The sequence below is a fragment of the Plasmodium gaboni genome, chromosome 7, assembly GCF_001602025.1.
Source record: "Plasmodium gaboni strain SY75 chromosome 7, whole genome shotgun sequence".
NCBI lineage: Eukaryota > Apicomplexa > Aconoidasida > Haemosporida > Plasmodiidae > Plasmodium > Plasmodium gaboni.
The window spans coordinates 702,580-720,079 of NC_031487.1; the positions used below are offsets into that span (position 1 = coordinate 702,580).

The 17,500-nt window shown below is 18.9% G+C and overlaps 7 protein-coding genes across 7 annotated transcripts in view; 5 read left to right on the forward strand and 2 right to left on the reverse strand.

Annotated features, from left to right (window-relative positions):
- Positions 1-481: 481 nt before the first annotated feature.
- Positions 482-1,885, forward strand: PGSY75_0721700 (putative secreted ookinete protein; the record flags this gene model as incomplete). The annotated part of the gene is made up of 1 exon (XM_018785058.1): positions 482-1,885. One exon carries the CDS (start codon positions 482-484, stop codon positions 1,883-1,885), a length of 1,404 nt encoding a protein of 467 aa, XP_018642559.1.
- A 1,265-nt stretch (positions 1,886-3,150) lies between these two features.
- On the forward strand, positions 3,151-3,730 carry PGSY75_0721800 (hypothetical protein; the record flags this gene model as incomplete). Its single annotated transcript, XM_018785059.1, has 3 exons — positions 3,151-3,301; positions 3,425-3,487; positions 3,624-3,730. 3 exons carry the CDS (start codon positions 3,151-3,153, stop codon positions 3,728-3,730), a joined length of 321 nt encoding a protein of 106 aa, XP_018642560.1.
- Positions 3,731-4,541: 811 nt separating this feature from the next.
- On the reverse strand, positions 4,542-5,079 carry PGSY75_0721900 (hypothetical protein; the record flags this gene model as incomplete). The annotated part of the gene is made up of 3 exons (XM_018785060.1): positions 4,542-4,611; positions 4,744-4,791; positions 4,961-5,079. 3 exons carry the CDS (start codon positions 5,077-5,079, stop codon positions 4,542-4,544), a joined length of 237 nt encoding a protein of 78 aa, XP_018642561.1.
- A 1,469-nt stretch (positions 5,080-6,548) lies between these two features.
- On the forward strand, positions 6,549-7,238 carry PGSY75_0722000 (hypothetical protein; the record flags this gene model as incomplete). The annotated part of the gene is made up of 1 exon (XM_018785061.1): positions 6,549-7,238. One exon carries the CDS (start codon positions 6,549-6,551, stop codon positions 7,236-7,238), a length of 690 nt encoding a protein of 229 aa, XP_018642562.1.
- Positions 7,239-8,796: 1,558 nt separating this feature from the next.
- On the forward strand, positions 8,797-10,008 carry PGSY75_0722100 (PelOta protein-like protein; the record flags this gene model as incomplete). Its single annotated transcript, XM_018785062.1, has 1 exon — positions 8,797-10,008. The coding sequence occupies one exon, from the start codon at positions 8,797-8,799 to the stop codon at positions 10,006-10,008; it is 1,212 nt and encodes a 403-aa protein (XP_018642563.1).
- Positions 10,009-11,060: 1,052 nt separating this feature from the next.
- PGSY75_0722200 (rhoptry-associated leucine zipper-like protein 1) lies at positions 11,061-13,292 on the forward strand (the record flags this gene model as incomplete). The annotated part of the gene is made up of 1 exon (XM_018785063.1): positions 11,061-13,292. The coding sequence occupies one exon, from the start codon at positions 11,061-11,063 to the stop codon at positions 13,290-13,292; it is 2,232 nt and encodes a 743-aa protein (XP_018642564.1).
- Positions 13,293-14,013: 721 nt separating this feature from the next.
- Positions 14,014-17,500, reverse strand: part of PGSY75_0722300 (putative ubiquitin carboxyl-terminal hydrolase) — a gene marked incomplete at both ends in the record, with an annotated part of 3,495 nt that continues 8 nt past the window's right edge. Inside the window, one exon of the mRNA XM_018785064.1 lies at positions 14,014-17,500. This exon is cut by the window's right edge and continues 8 nt beyond it. Within this exon, the coding sequence (XP_018642565.1) occupies positions 14,014-17,500 (3,487 nt within the window).

The following is a 17,500-nucleotide window of genomic DNA, read 5'->3' on the forward strand; positions in this document are numbered from 1 at the left end:
AAATAAAAAATTTAAATAATTTTTTTTTTTTTTTTTTTAAAAAAAAAAAAAAAAATTTTTAAAAAAAAAAAAATTTAAAAAAAAAAAAAAAAAAAAAAAAAAAATATGAACATTTTATAGTTGGTTATTTTTTTTTTTTTTTTTTTTTTTTTTTATAATTCATGTATTAATATAGAGAAAATAATTTCTATAAATATTTTTTTTTTATAATTGATATATATTTATATATATATTTTTTTTTTTATTTGTTTTTCATAAATATTACATAATTTATTTTTTCGAGAAAAATTTAATAACATATTTAAATTTTTAATATATCTGATTTTAATATTTATAAAAAAAAATAAATAAGACACACAAAAAAAAAAGAAAAAAAGAAATAAGATAGAAAAATAAAAAGTTTAAAGAATTGCAAACAAGCACATAATTATACATATATAAATAAATATATATATATATATTTTATTTGTGATTTCACCAAATGAATAAGCTATTTTTATTTTGTCTTTTCGTATACAGCGTCGTAGCTGTAAGACCCTACAAGGAACGTTATGGTAATGTTTCTAAGCATTTAGATAACGAGTTTAAGAAGAGGAACCCTGATGGAGGAAAAGCATTCAATTTAAAAGAAAATATTAATTATGTAAGAAAAAATAATTATGAGTTGTACGTTGATGCGAATGGAGAATTAAAACAACAGAATTATAATGTGAATGAACCAAGACAAGTTTTAAAAAAAAATATGGATAAATTTCGATATTTAATAAACGATTTAGAAGTATTATTTGGTGTGTATGAATTAAATTCTAGAGATAAAGAAAAGGTATTAAGAGAGACTTTAAAAAAAGAATCTTTATGTTTTACTATTGCTGGTTTAGTATCAAATAGTCTTAACCAAATAAATGTTGAGGATTCTCCAATATATGGATTATTAATACAAGGAGAAAGAGACAAAAATTATGAAGTAAATAATATCCTTGATATATATGTGATATTATCAAATATAAGTGTTCCTTTAGGTAGTTTTTTTTTTCCAGAAATGAAAAGAGCCCCATATCAACTACCATATTTAGTTGGTCATTATGATAGTAGAAGTGGAATAAAAAATAAGGATATTTCTTATTTATGTCCATTACCTGAATTTTTAATAGATGTAATGAGAACAACAAAATATGGATTAAAATTTAATTTTAATGGCACAGATATGGATGTCAAAGAACTTTTCCCTGTAACCTTAACAAATACACTAGAAACAGCTAGTCTCTTACCTGTCCAAAAAGAAGATTCTTATAAGAATGAACGTAACATGTTATTAAATATATTACAAAATATATCAAAAGATGTACCATATAGAAAGGTTGTAGATAGAGGAGTACAAGGTAATGGTATTATTAACCCTGAAGAAAGAATATTAGCAAGTAAATCTTTTTCTAGTTCTCGTGAAAATATAAAAAATTTTGTATCGAATTCTGGTAAAAGCCCATTAGATACAAGTTCTGTGGCTTTATATTTTTTATCATTAAGTCAAAATTTATTTGAAAAAACTAGAAATGCAGTACCATCTAGTAATAGATTAACTAATATAACAGTAACAAATGTTCAAACAAATAATGCTGGATATTTAACACATTACACTCTAAAATTAGGTTTAGAAAATTCAAGATCATTAACAGTAGAAGCTTTAGTTAATGGGAAAAATATATATGTACCTAAAGATATAAAAAATATGGAAACGGTAGTATCATATGATGTACCATATACATGGGGTATTATGGTGAGTCCCCAAGAAGGATTTTCATATATCTTTGGAAACTTAGTTTTTGACATTGCCAAATCTTTCTCTTATAATGTGAACAACTTATCTTCCTTTGTAAGAAGTCCATAGAAAAAAAAAAAAAAAATTTATAAGTGTATGGATGAATAAAATAACATTATATAGGAAACAAAATATAATAATGCTTTTAATATGTTATGGATACAAATACACACAATAAAATCATACATATATATATATATATGTTACCTTTTATACATAATATTATATTATTGGATTATTTTGTTAATCACTAATTTGATGCTTACATTATTTTGATTTTATCATTATTTATATATTTTATATATTTATTTTATTTTATTTTTTTTGTACATATTTTTAAACTATAAACGAATATTTATCAGTTATCTAACTTTTATAAATAATTTTTACAGTCATATATACTATATGTTAGACGACTAAATTTTAAGTGGGAAAACAAAAATATTACATATATTATATAATATTATATATATATATATATATGTTTATCTATTTGTTTATTTTTCCAATTCAACATTTATTGATTGAGAAGTAATTGTAACAAGTCGTATTTCTATAAATTTTTGAATAGTTTCAAAAAAAAAAAAAAAAAAAAAAAAATTGTATGGCTTTTTTTTTTTTATTTTATTTTTTTTTAAAGATATATATTCTGTAATTCTTATATTCCAAATGTTTCTTGAACAAATTTAAAAAGAAATAAAAAAAAAAAAAATTTAAAACGATTTACACCATTTTGAGGAGAGCACTATATCGGTCCTTTTGTAAACGTATAAAAGAGAAAAGAAGCAAAAGGCTAAATTATTAAGAAAATAGATGGAATATATTAAATGATATGTATATAATATAATATATATATATATATAATATATATGTATATATATTTTTTTTTTTTTTTTTTTTTTTTTTTTTAATAATAATTTTATGTATATTTTGTAAGATACATTTTTTTCTAAAAAATAAAAAAAATTAATAAAAATAAATGAATAATATTGAGTTCAAATATACAATTGTGAATTTATAAAAGAAAAAAAATAAAATTGGTAATATATATATTTTTTTTTTTTTTACAAAGTATGAAAAAAAAAAAAAAGTAATACAAGAAAAGAATATAAAATCAAAAATAAATTTATATCAATATAAAAAAAAAAAAAATACATATATATATATATATATATATATATATATATATATATTTATTTATTTATTTAAAAGGGAAATACAGATTTGCGTAAAATACTATTTCATATTTAAGTAATATATCATATCGAGTTATTCCGTTTTCATATTATTTTTTAAGAAATATATTTATATATACAATATAATAATTTTTAGCAATGCAAAAAAATATGCAGGATAACAGTAATAAAAATGAATTTAGTGATATGAAAGAAAATAAGAATGAGGGAAAAGTAAATGAAATCAGTGGAGAAAATATGTATATTTTTGATGAGCCTGATGATGAATTGGAAGAATTTGAAGAAATGGGTAATATGTGAAAAAATAAATATATACCAACTAATATTATTTTATAGATATATATTCATTTTGTCAATATATTTCTTGTATTTTTTTTTCTTATTTCTTTTATTTTTTTTTTTTTATATATAGGAAGTGTAGCTTTAAATGTAGACACAGACTTGGAAAACTGGGAAGAAGATTGGGGAGCAGCAGGTTAGTTTCAAATGTGATAAAATATATAAAATATAATATATATATGATTAGTTCCTTTTAAAATTATGAAATCCTTTATGTGAACATTTTATATAATTTGTTATTTTTATTTTTATTTTTATTTTAATTTTTTTAGGATGGGATGATGATGATGACGATGACGATAAATTTATTTTAAAAGTTGAATCGGAATTACAAAAATTTAAAGCTAATATGGAAGCAGAAAAGGATTTAAATAAATAAATGAATAAATAAATGTGTATGTATATTATTTATATATTTTAAAAGATTTAAATAAAGGATAAAATTAAATACTTGTCATGATAAAAATATAAAAACATTATGATTATTTTCATTCTCTAATTTTTTTTTATGTAACATTTAAACTGTTTCTTTTTTTCCACCAATTTATTATATATATGTATAAATGTTTTCATAATATTATATTAAACACAACATTATTTGTCTTACAGTAGTACACATATATATATGTGACAAAGGAAAAAATAAAATATTATAATTTATGATTATATTTTATATAGATTCATTTATTATGTGCTTTTTCCAATTTAAGGATATATAATCATTTTAAAAAAAAAAAAAAAAAAAAAAAAGAAACATATTTTATTTCACTGTTGTGAATGTATATATTCAGTTATTTTATTTTATTTTATTTATTTTTTTTTTTTTAAATATAAACTTTTAATATTAATTTTTGGTTTTTGTAAATATTTTTACAATCATATAAATAATTCTACGATAAAAGAAAATTAATAGTTTTTAAAGAATGAATGGTTCATTAGGGTTTTTAAAAAAAATAGGCACAAAAAAAAAAAAAAAAATAAATAATAAATAATTATAAAATATAAATAAATATATATATATATATATATATATATATTTATATATACAATGGAGATATATTACATATATATTTATATGCTCTACATCTGTAAAATAAAAAATAGTCACATATACATATATAAGTAATCCTTTCTCATATTCGTTAATCAACATATATTCAGAAACATATACTGTTTTTCCTTTTTCTTTTTTAATCCTTTACGCTCCTCCTCTGTGGGAAAACAATGGGATTTAATTGAGAAATATACACACACAGCCAACTAAAAAAAAAATTTTAATAAAATAAAATGTAAAAAGGATATATACAAATATATAAAAAATATAACATAAATGCAAATTTACAATTATATAATTACAATGTCTATTTTTTTCTCTTTTTATTATAAACTTACAATATCCATAAACAAAAAACAGCCAAAGAAACTAGCGTAATTATTAACCTGCAAAAAAAAAAAAAAAAAAAAAAAAAAATATATATGTATATGTATGTAATAAAACAAAATGGCTAGTTACATAAATAAATGTACATATATATATATATATATATATATATATATATATTTATTCATTTATATAGCTAAAATAAATATTTCTTTAAAAATTTTTTACTTAATCATATTCCATCTTGATATTTTTCCATCCCTTGCAAAAAAAATGCAAAACACAATACAAGACACAAACCAAATAATTAAATATATAAAAGTTCCGTTAGATATATTCTCATCCATTTCTAAGAAAAAAAAAATAAAAGATTCAAACATATACAATATTATATATATCTTTTATCGTTTAGGTCCATTCTGTTCATCTACTATATATATATATATATTATATAACTTCAAATTCATATACAACAAGTGCAAACAAACAATAAAAACAAATAACGTAATATATAAAAAATGTATGAATTTTATGTTTATATGTTATTACTTATTTTTATAGACTGACAAAAATATATAAAATTAAAAGAAAATAAATTCACTGTCAACTTTCAAAGCAACTTTTATCAATAGAATGAATATAAAATTATTCACTTTGCCTTATATAATGTTAAAGAAAACATATTTCTACTTTTTTCTTAATTCCCAAAAAAAAAAAAAATAAATAAATAAATAATTGGTATTATTTATACAAGTATTTCTTTTCTTTTTTATTAAGGAAAAAATATATACACAAAAATATATAACAACAAAAGATGACAAAATATATATACTTTTATATTTGTATATAAATACAAGTTTTTAAATATATTATAATATATATATATATATATTATATATGTTATTTTTATATTTTTTCAAATGTCACAATGGATTATTTGATTCATACATATTTTTTTTCTATCTTACAATATATTAATATATTTAATTCTTAACTTTTATTTTTTTATTCGATAGTACAATTTTCTTTCAAAATTTGATTTCTCCATTTATTCAAATGAAAAAAAATGTAAAATATAAAATTGTAAGTAATAATATAAAAAAAAAAAAAAAAATTGAATATAATAAAAATGAAACTTTATATATAAACATATATATAATATATATATATATATATATATGTAATTATATATAAGAAGTAATTATTATATATATAATAAACATTAATTAATATACTATAATAAAAAGATATAAAATTATATTATTATATATTAACATATAACATATATTATATATAATATATTTTTTTTTTTTTTTTTGAAAAAAAGATCTTCAATTTTTTTTATTTTTTTTTTTTTTTAAATTTACGTATATTAAAAGAAACTCCACCCAACAAAAAAAAAAAAAAAAAAAAAAAAAAAAATTAAAACCTATATATTATATATGGTAACATTTTTCTAAGTTCTTCACTTCAAATATTTATAATATTATCGTGTAATTATAAATAACTATTTGATTTTTAATTTTTTTTTTTTTTTTTCCTTTTTTGTTTGTTAAAATCATTTTATTAATGAAAAAATGATAAAAATCTTATTTATATTAAAAAATATTTGAACATGCAATTGTATATGTAGTGCTCAGAAAAAAATAATATAAAAAGAAAGGAAATTGAAGAAAAACAAAAAAGAACATACTTATTAAACATAGTGTATAATTATAATTCGAATGTATATATAATTTATAATTGAATATATTATTTAAATGGGAAATAAGATTTTTAGTTGTCTCTGCATTGTGTTTAATTATACTTTATAAAAATGAAAGAAAAATATGACGATGGAGATGAGGAAATTATAAAAGAAAGTAGATTAAAAATAAATAAAAAACATCACCATCGTGAGCATAAGCATGAAAAAAAAAAGGAAAAGGAAAGAAAAAAGTACAGTAATAAATATGATAAATATAAAAGTGATAAATATAATAAATACAATAAGAATGATAAAAATGATGACTATAAAAAATTCTATAAATATGACAAATATAATTATCTTGATGATTCTTCCAAAAAAAAGCTTTTGCACAACGATGAAAAAAAAAACCGACATGGAAGAAAAAGAGATAAAGAAAAAAAATATCGAGATAATTCAAGTTCAATAGAAAAAAATGATAATATAAAAACGAAACCAGAATTTTCATATAATTCATTTGATTATTTTAATAAACACATTTCTGAAAATAAGATTTCATCAAATTATATTAATGAAGAGAAATTAAAATATGAAAAACAAGTATTTCAAAAAGCATATGGCTTATCTTTAGACGATGATATATGTTATGATAATTTTCTATTTGAAAAAGGTGAAGAAAATAATAAAAATCTAAAAAAAAATACAAAAAAATGTAACGAACAGAATAATAATAAATATTATGAATGTTATAGCTGTAAAACACAAAATCTGTTTTCAAATGTTCAGTGTTACAAATGTAAAAAATTGAGAAAACTGTAGAGTTATTTCTTATATAATCATTCTACATTTGTATATATATATATATATATATATATATATATATATATATATATGTATATATTTATTTATATATAATGTTTCTTCATAAAATATATAATTCATCACTATGTACAAATTGACAAAATGGTTAATTTTTTAATCTTCATATAATTAATTATAAAAATATAAATTAAGGAAATACAAAAAAAAAAAAAATTATTAACAAAGTCATAATTTATATTATATGGGTGGTTATAATTCACCTGAACAAGTTAGCTAAAAAAATTAAAAAAAAAAAAAAAAAAAAAAAAAAACAGCTAACTGATATATATATATATATATATATATATAATAGTTTGGACACATCACATAATATTAAATATTAAGAATAATTTTTATATCTACAATTCGTTGAATATATAGATGTGTCTATTAGGAAGTTATAATTAATAATTTTTGTAATTTTAAAGTGTTTTCTTTTAATTTGTATGGAAGGTGTCTGTTTTTTTTTTTTCTTTCTTTCTTCTTTTTTTTTTTTTTTTTTTTTTTTTATTATTAATCCTTCTGGTAATATATAAAATATTTAATAATAATATGAAATACAAGTTGTTATATTAAAAATTAAAGGCTCATGTATAATTATAATGCATATCCCATTTTTTTTTTTTTTGTATGCTGGTTGTTTAATTAGATTTATATGTAAGTGTATTTTAAGGAAAATATATAATATTTGTATGTTTGCTATAAATTTATATGATTTACATATACTTGTTTATATAATAATAATAAAAAGGAAAAAATCTTTAAAAAAAACAAGATGTAATTATATATTTTTAACATATATAATTTATATTAGATAATTTGGAAATTTGTTATATTTTTATTATTCCTAAATTGAGAATATTTAAACATATAAACAATAAAATAATCATAATATATATATATATATATATATATATTCATATTATTTCCTTTATTTTCAGGAAATTGAAAATAAAATATTTGATTAAAAAAAAAAAAAAAAAATACAGTATTTCTGGTATTATGAATCAAATAATATTTATTGAATAGTTAATATTCCTTTGGTGATATTTTTAAGCGAAGTATTTATATAATATATATTATATATATGTATGTATAATGTATTTTCTTCTTATTTTGTTTATATATATATATATATATATTTTTTTAACTTCTGCCCTATATATCAAAGTGATGACTTATTAGGATGAATAAAAAATTATTAAAATAAATAAATATTTTAAAAATTATTACCCCTGAAAATAAAAAATATAACATATATATATATATATATATATATATATTTATTTAATTATTTATTTATTTCAATGTATCGTGATTGTGAAATATAATTTTAAAAAATAAAATATACATAATATAATGGGTAAAAAATATAGGATGATATTTATATATAAAAAATGAAATAACGACCCCAATATATTACTTTATTATTTTATTTTATTTATTTGTATGTATTCAATATATATATAAATATATATATATATATATTTAGATAACATTTGTCATTTATAAAAGAATGAAGTTATTATATAGAAAGCGTGATAACGATAAGATGATTATCGGTTTAATTACAGAAGAGGATGATGATTTGTGGGGAGTGTATAATTTGCTAAGTTTAAATGATGAAATAGAATCTTATACTTCAAGAAAGGTTCAGAAAGATATTGGTAATAATTCTTATGTAACTGAAATAAGAAAGTTGATGTTAACATTGTGTATTACTAAGATTGATTTTGATTGTGAAAATAATAGTTTAAGAGTATCAGGAAAAAATGTAAAAGTAAATGAGTATGTTAAGATTGGTCAGTATCATACATTTGATATAGGTGTTAATGATAAAATAAAAATTATGAAAAAGAACTGGGATAATATATATAGAGAAAAATTAGAAGAATGTACTAATATAAAGAATAATTGTGAAATTGCTATTTTATTAATTGATTGTGGTCGTGCTAATATGTATTTACTTACACAACAATTATATAAAACAATATTTAGTATTAATAAGATAATACATAAGAAAAAAGAAAAAAATAATTCGTCGTCATATAAAAAATCATTAGAAAGTTTTTTTAATAATGTCATAAAAAATTTATATTCAAGTATTAATTTTGAGAAAATAAAATGTCTGGTTTTAGGAGGTCCTGGTTTTTTTAAAAATGATTTTTTTACTTATCTGTATGAAAAATCAGATATGAAGAATGATAAGAATATTCTCACATTAAAAAATAAATTTTTAATTGTAAAAACATCGAATATTTTTAAAAATTCTTTAAATGAAATATTAAATGATGAAAATATGAAAAAACAAATTTTAAATTTGAAAGTAGTATCAAATGTGGATATTTTAAATAAATTTTATAAAATTTTTGAAAAAGATGAAGATAAAATTTGTTATGGTCCTGATGAAGTGAAATATGCATCGAAAATAAATGCTATAGATTCATTATTAATAACTGATAAAACATTTAGAAGTTGTGATGTTAAAACTAGAAAGGAATATGTTCAGGTAGTACAACATGTAAAAAATACAGGAGGAAAAGTTTATATTTTTTCAGATAATCATACATCAGGTGAACAATTAAATTCATTAACAGGTATTGCAGCTATATTAAAGTTTCCTATTTTTTATGATATTCATAAGGGAGATGAAAAGGAACAATATATAAAAGAAGATCATATTAAAAGGGAAGATACACAAAACGGTGAGTATATGAAAAATATATGAATGAGAAAAAAAAAAAAAGTATAATAACAAATAATGCGCATATTGTTGCTTCACATACAAATTATTACATTAGTAATAATAATGGTTTGAAAAAAGACAGAAGATAATTATATCTCTGACAATTTTATATAGATATAACAAGGTGGTTATATTATAAATATATAATAATAATTGTTAATAATATATGTAATTTTTTTTTATTATTTTTTAACACACATATATATGTTTAATCTTATATTATTTTGTTTTTAAACAAAAAATACATGGTTATTATTTTATCATTTTTTTTTATTTTATTTGTTTTTGTATTTTTAAAAATATATACATACATATATACATATATATATATATATATATATACATATATTTGTTTATGTATTAATTATTTTATTATTTTTTTTGTATATATAATTTCGAGTTAAAATATTAACCCCTCTTTCCACGTCTTACTCATGATATTGTTTAATATTTTTCAGTCGACATTTTTTTATTTTTATATTTTTAATATATCGTATAAATTTTAAATAATCCTAATTTTTTTTTTTTTTTTTTTAAACTTTTATAAGAACAAAATAAGTGTGTGCACGTGTAACCACAAATCCAGTGCACAACAGTGCTTATTTGATATTCTATTAAAAAATAAAAATATTCATAAATAAAATAAATAAAAATATGTTTTATATATACATATTTTATGTATATGTATGTATTGCATATATTCTCCTTATTGTTTATATAGAAAATTTTGATTATTAGGAAGAAAAAAAAAAATAAAAAATAAATAATCATGTGAATCACTTAGATTTATTCAGGTGAATGTTCGATTTTTCAATACATTGTAAATTATGTATTAATATGTAAACATTATAAGAACACTATAATATATATATATATATATGTGTATATACTTGTAGGTTCTATTTATATATAAATAAATATATGTATATGTATATATATTAGTGTACACATTTAGGAAATAATAAAAAAAAAAGAAATCCACTTGAAACTTGAAGTGTCTATTTTTATGCTTTATAAAATACAAGAATATAAAAATGAAATTTTTTTTTTTTTTTATTATAGTTTACTGTTTTTCTAGTTCATTTTACTTGATAAAATCATCTCCCAATGATAGAAATAAAATAAATAAAAATAATATACCCGTTCAACGTGGCGCACCAAATTTAAAAGATATAAATGTACATAATGTTGAAAAAAAGACAAATATAGAAAGTGTAAATAATAATAAAAATAATAAAACATGTTCTAGAAATTTAAATGTGAACAAGGTGGATAATGCCATACAAACAGGGGTAAATAAAAAAGGGGAAACCAAAAATGAAGAGGTTAAAAAGGTTGAGAAGGATAATGATGAAAAGGAAGAGGATGAATATGAAGAGGATGAAATGAAAGAAGATGAAATGAAAGAAGATGAAATGAAAGATGATGAAATGAAAGATGATGAAATGAAAGATGATGAAATGAAAGAAGATGAAATGAAAGAAGATGAAAATGAAGAGGATGAAATGAAAGATGATGAAGAAAATGAAGATAATAAAAATAATAAAAATGACTATAATGAGAAAAAGAATGTCAAGGTTGAAGTAACTGCAGAAAAAAAAAATAAAGAATTCCAAGAAGAAAAAAAAGAATTGAAAAAAATGAATGAAAAAAATACAAACAAGGAAGAAATAAAAAATAAGAATAAAGAGAATACTTTCGATTTTTATAAAAATCTAAACAGTTCATTCAACCAAAATAAAAACATGAACAATAATAATAATAATAATAATAATAAAACATTTATTGAGAAGAAAGAAGAATCTATAGACATGAAGAAGCCACGTTGTTCAAATAACAACAAAATGTGTAACTACAACAATATGAATAATCAAATGTCAACAAATAAAAATAACAATCAAATATTTCAAGAAAACAAAAAAGATGTAAATATGTCTGTAGATAATTTGAAAAATGAAGAAAATGATAATAAAAAGAATGATGATAATTATAATGAAAAAAATATATATGAAGAAAGAAATCAAAAAATATTGCTTATCCATTTATTAAAGAATATAAAAGAATTATTAAACAGACAAAGACAAAATTTTAATAATTTCTTATCATTCTTAAGTGAAAATTATCAGAGTTATGAAAAATTTAACAAATCACAAAAATATAAAAATAATCAGAATTATATGGATAAGTTAAATGAGCAAGGGCAACTTAAAAATGTTACTGTAACAAGTCATTCTTTTATAGACATGAGCAAACAAGTGAACGATAAGAAGAATAAAAATGGTGTATTTGTAAATCTGATGAGTGATCAGAATGAAGATGGTGATGACACAAATAAAGGTGATGACACAAATAATGGAGATGACACAAATAAAGGTGATGACACAAATAAAGGTGATGACACAAATAATGGAGATGACACAAATAAAGATGATGACACTAACAACGGTGATGATGACAGTGGAAAAAAATCACACGACATATCAGATATTAAAAACATTATAGATAGCATACTCCAATCTGATGATATAACTGATGAACAAAAAAAATACTTAGAGATCATTAAAAAAATTTTAGATTTAGAAGAGGATGTATTAAATAAAGAAAAGGAACAATTAAAATTAAACAAAAATATTATTGAAGTATTAATGGGTAAATCAGATGAATTAAGAAATATAGCTGTAACATTAAAAAATGGAAATGGTGAGAATGAAAGTTCTCAACGTGTAGATTTAGCTCAAAATATTGTATCAAATTTATTAAATTTTTCAGTTCAATTAAAAAATACTGGTAATATAGTTTATAATAATATACAAGGACAAGGAGAATTACTACAATCTATTGAAAAAAATATTGATCAAGCTGAAAATGACCTTAAAAAAAGTGCAACTGTTAATACTACATTTATACCTAAAAATATATCAAATATAGAACAAAATGATCAAGAAACACAAACTGATGATGATATAAACGATTCTGATATAGATGAAAATGATATGAATGATAATAATAAATGTCATATGTATAAACAAAATAACTGTTCAATGAAAAGAAAAAATAAATGTAAGAAATATTTCTTAAATTCACATTATAATAATTTTATATGTAACAAACAAAAAAAATATAATAAAAATAATATAGAAAACAAACAAAAAGATAACAAAAAATTTAAATTAAACGAATCCATGAAAAATCATTTCTATAACATTTTTATTAAAGAAACGGTTATGTTGAAAAAATTATACAAAGTTTTATTTGAGCTTTTTTAAAATAAAATAAAATAAAATAAAATAAAATAATAAATTTCTTTTTGTTAATTAAGGGCAATTTTTTTTTTTTAAATAAATTGTCTTCAGGTGGAGAAAGGTTCCCATAAAAATAAAAAAATATATAGCATACATGACATATATGTGTGCATATATATATATATATATATATTTTTATGTGCAGCTTTTAATTTTTAATTCAAAAAATATAGAAAATATATAGAGGGAACAAAAAAAAAAAAAAAAAAATAAGCCATTATGAAAACATATTTCTTTGTTTATTTTTATGCATAAATATATATACAACTTTTATTTAATATATATAATTATATATTATAATATATAAAGATTTTTCAAATATGTACATATATATATATATATATATATATATATATATATAAACGACATAATATTTTGTGTATATAATATTTTTTTTTTTTTTTTTTTAATTTTTGTTTAATATTTGTTTAATATTTGTTTAATATTTGTTTAATTTTTGTTTTTTATAATTTCAAAAACGTTAAATTAAAGAAAAAAATTGTTAATATAAAAATGGTATACCATATAAAAAAAACATATGGTATATTACATATGACATGGTTAAGAATTATGTATAAAGGAAATAAAAACATGACTGTAATGAAAATATATAAATATATAAAAATATATAAAAATATAAAAATATATAAATATATATATATATATATTTTTTATTTTTTGTGTGTTACAAATTTGCTAGTAGGTCATCTACTTGCTGTTGCAACTGTTTTATGGTTTGATCCAAGTTGTATATTTTTTTTACGTCTTTATCCACCTTTTCTTTATTTATATTTTTATTTGAGTAATTATTTATGTTATTATTTTTTTTCTGCAGAATAATATTATTATTTATATTTCTATAAAATTTAATTTTTTCTTGTAAAGAATTTTTTAAATTATTTTTTTTTTTTATAGAATTAGTTAGATATGTAGATAATAAATTTATTTTATTATTTTGGATTTGTAGTTCTAATATTTTATCTGTAATATTTTTGATAATATTTTTTGGATGTTCAAGTTTATTTAAATATATATATTGAAGTTCTATTAAAATATTATTATATATATTAGATTCATGTGATAATTGTGAATATAATATATATAATAATTCATTTTTTAAATTATCATTTATGTATATATCATTAGTAAATATATCATATATTTTATTATAAATATTTTTATTATAATCATATAATGGATATTCCTCATCATCTAGAAGTGTAAAATCGTCAATATAATTATTATCATAATATAAAAGATGCAAAGGTTTTTTTTCTTTTTTTTTCTTTTCATTTGTATGTATATAATAATAAGATTGATTAGAATAATGATCATTATTATGAATAATTTTATTTTTACTTTTATTTTTATTATTATTATGAATATTACTATATTTGTTTTTATAAAAATCATCATATGAATTTTCAGAATGTAGTGTAGTAATATCTTCTAAATTCTTATGTACTCTTTCTTCAATATATGTATCTAGTATATAATTCCATATCTTCTTTGTTTTCATATTAATACAATAATGATGATTAAACTGAGAACTATGCATCTGAGCATGACGTTTTTGATACCTTCCACACCCAACATTAGAACATATCAAACATAACCATATATCGTCAACATTATTACAGTTTTTACATTTTAATTTATTAAACATGTTGTTTAATGATAATACTTTTAATATAACATCTTCTCTTTTATTTAGGAATATCTTGAAGGAATGTTTATTTGTACGTTTGTTTTTATGGTCCAAATGGTTAGTTGGAATTAAAGCACAAAGGTTATCAGATTTTTCATCACTTTGATTTGTTTTATCACACTGGTTTGTTTTATCACACTGGTTTGTTTTATCACACTGGTTTGTTTTATCACACTGGTTTGTTTTATCACACTGGTTTGTTTTATCACACTGGTTTATTTTATCAGTTTGATTTATTTCATCATTATAATATTTTTCATTTTGTTCATTTTGTCCACCTAACATATTACCCCTTGAAAGAAAAAACCAATTTTCAAGATAACCAACAAATTGCTGTTGATTTAAATTTTGTGTTTTTAAAATATGACAAAAGTCACTATTAAACAATTTACAAGAAATATCATAAAAAAATATGAGCGTACATACATTACATGACAAATTAATATAATCATGATAATTATTGTTTCTTTTTTTATTAATACATAATTTTTTATTTCTTGTTAAGAGAAGAAATATATCATTATCAAATAATTCCATACATAATAAACATGTAGAAATGCAAACTTTGGTATCTATAATAATACTTTTTATAAAATTTTCATATTTATTAATATTAAAAAGTTGTGAAGAATAAATATGCTCATTCATATTTCTCTTTTTGATACTTGTGTTAAGGTATTTAGAGGGGATTTTATGGGGGATATCCTTATCAGCACATGCCATATGGACATTATCACACATAAAATTAGATATATCATCAGACATACCATCAGATATGCCATCATATATACCATCAGACATATCATCATATATACCATCATATATACCATCAGACACATTTTTGTTCAATATGAACTTTCTAGTAGATTCATTTGTAGCCACATGTTCCATATTCTCTTTATCATTTAATATATAATATATCAAATTTACAAATGCACAATATATATACCAGTTGTCATAAAAATTTTTTACTTTTTTCTCTGATACCTTTGTACACTTAAAGGCACTTAAATTTCTACAATGGAATTTTTTATAAAACATATCAGCATATATTTGTGTCTTGAAAAATATAAGGATCGAATAGGTATGAATTTTTTTTTTTTTTTTTAAGTTCTTTTTTATATTATGATACATTGTGTTATATGAGGACAAGATTTTATCTGTGTGAAGAAAATTATAATAATTTAAAGAATTATTTTTTTGGTAACAATCATAAGTATTCCCATTTATATTATTATTATTATTATTATTAATGTCATTATTTACATTTAATAAATCCAAAACATTTTCATTATACATATAATTATCTTTCAAATTATCCTTTACGCATGTATTTAATAATTTTTTTTCTTCTTCCTTTAAAGACACATTTTTCAAAGAGTCTTCATATAAATATGATCCAGAACTTATAGAACTATCATCCATATAATCAAAAGAATATAAATGATCATCATAAATATTATCATGTGTAGAAATATTTTTCCTATAAAATTTTTCTTCTTTTTTTTCCACATGAGTTAATTTATTATAATTTTTATTATTCAACTTGCATAATTCATTATTTTCTATATATGTGTTATTTTCATCTTTTAAATTATTTACTTTTTGTTTGCATTTACTTTGAGATTTGGAATTGATATTATATGTATTCATTTGTGTGTCCCCATTTGGATTTTCTGTCTTTTTTTTTTTTATATCTCCATCGATATCATTTTTTTTAATCTTATCAATACAACAACTACTACAACTACTACAATTATTATAATTATTATTATTATTATTATTATTAATATTATTTTTTTTTTTTTTATTATTGAATTTTTTTTTTTTTTTTTTTTTCTTAAGAAAGTTTAAATAACCTCTTAACTTAAATATTTTGATGTGCACAATAAAATTTATAAAATCTTGTATCAATAAAAAGAATTCATAAAATGGATAATATGTTGGTAGGGATAGTATAAGTAATATATGAGAACGATGTAATGGAAGATTGATCATATCAACAGATATATCATCTATATTATTAGATGATGATAGAACATTATTTTCTTCAACAGTATGTTTTTCTTTTTTATATACATTTTGTGTATTTTTATTTTTTTGTTTATTATCAATACATTTTGATTGATCTTCTTCATATTCATCAATTAAATATAAATCACAATTTTTGGTATCTTTAATATATAACTGTAACAAATTACAAGTATAAAATTGTATAATATCTTTTCTAAGATAAGAATTATAAATATAATTATAATTATAATCATTAATATATTCTTTATAATCTTTATTTTCATCATCAATTAGTTTATGTATATATCTTGGAATGTCTGAATCCAAACATTTTTTAATACTTTGCTCAGCTGCTTTTTCAAGTTTGTTTCCATTCTGATCATAAATATTTTCGAATACGTTCAGCGAGCGTTTTACCTTTTGCAGACTATCATCGCTGTATACAATTAAA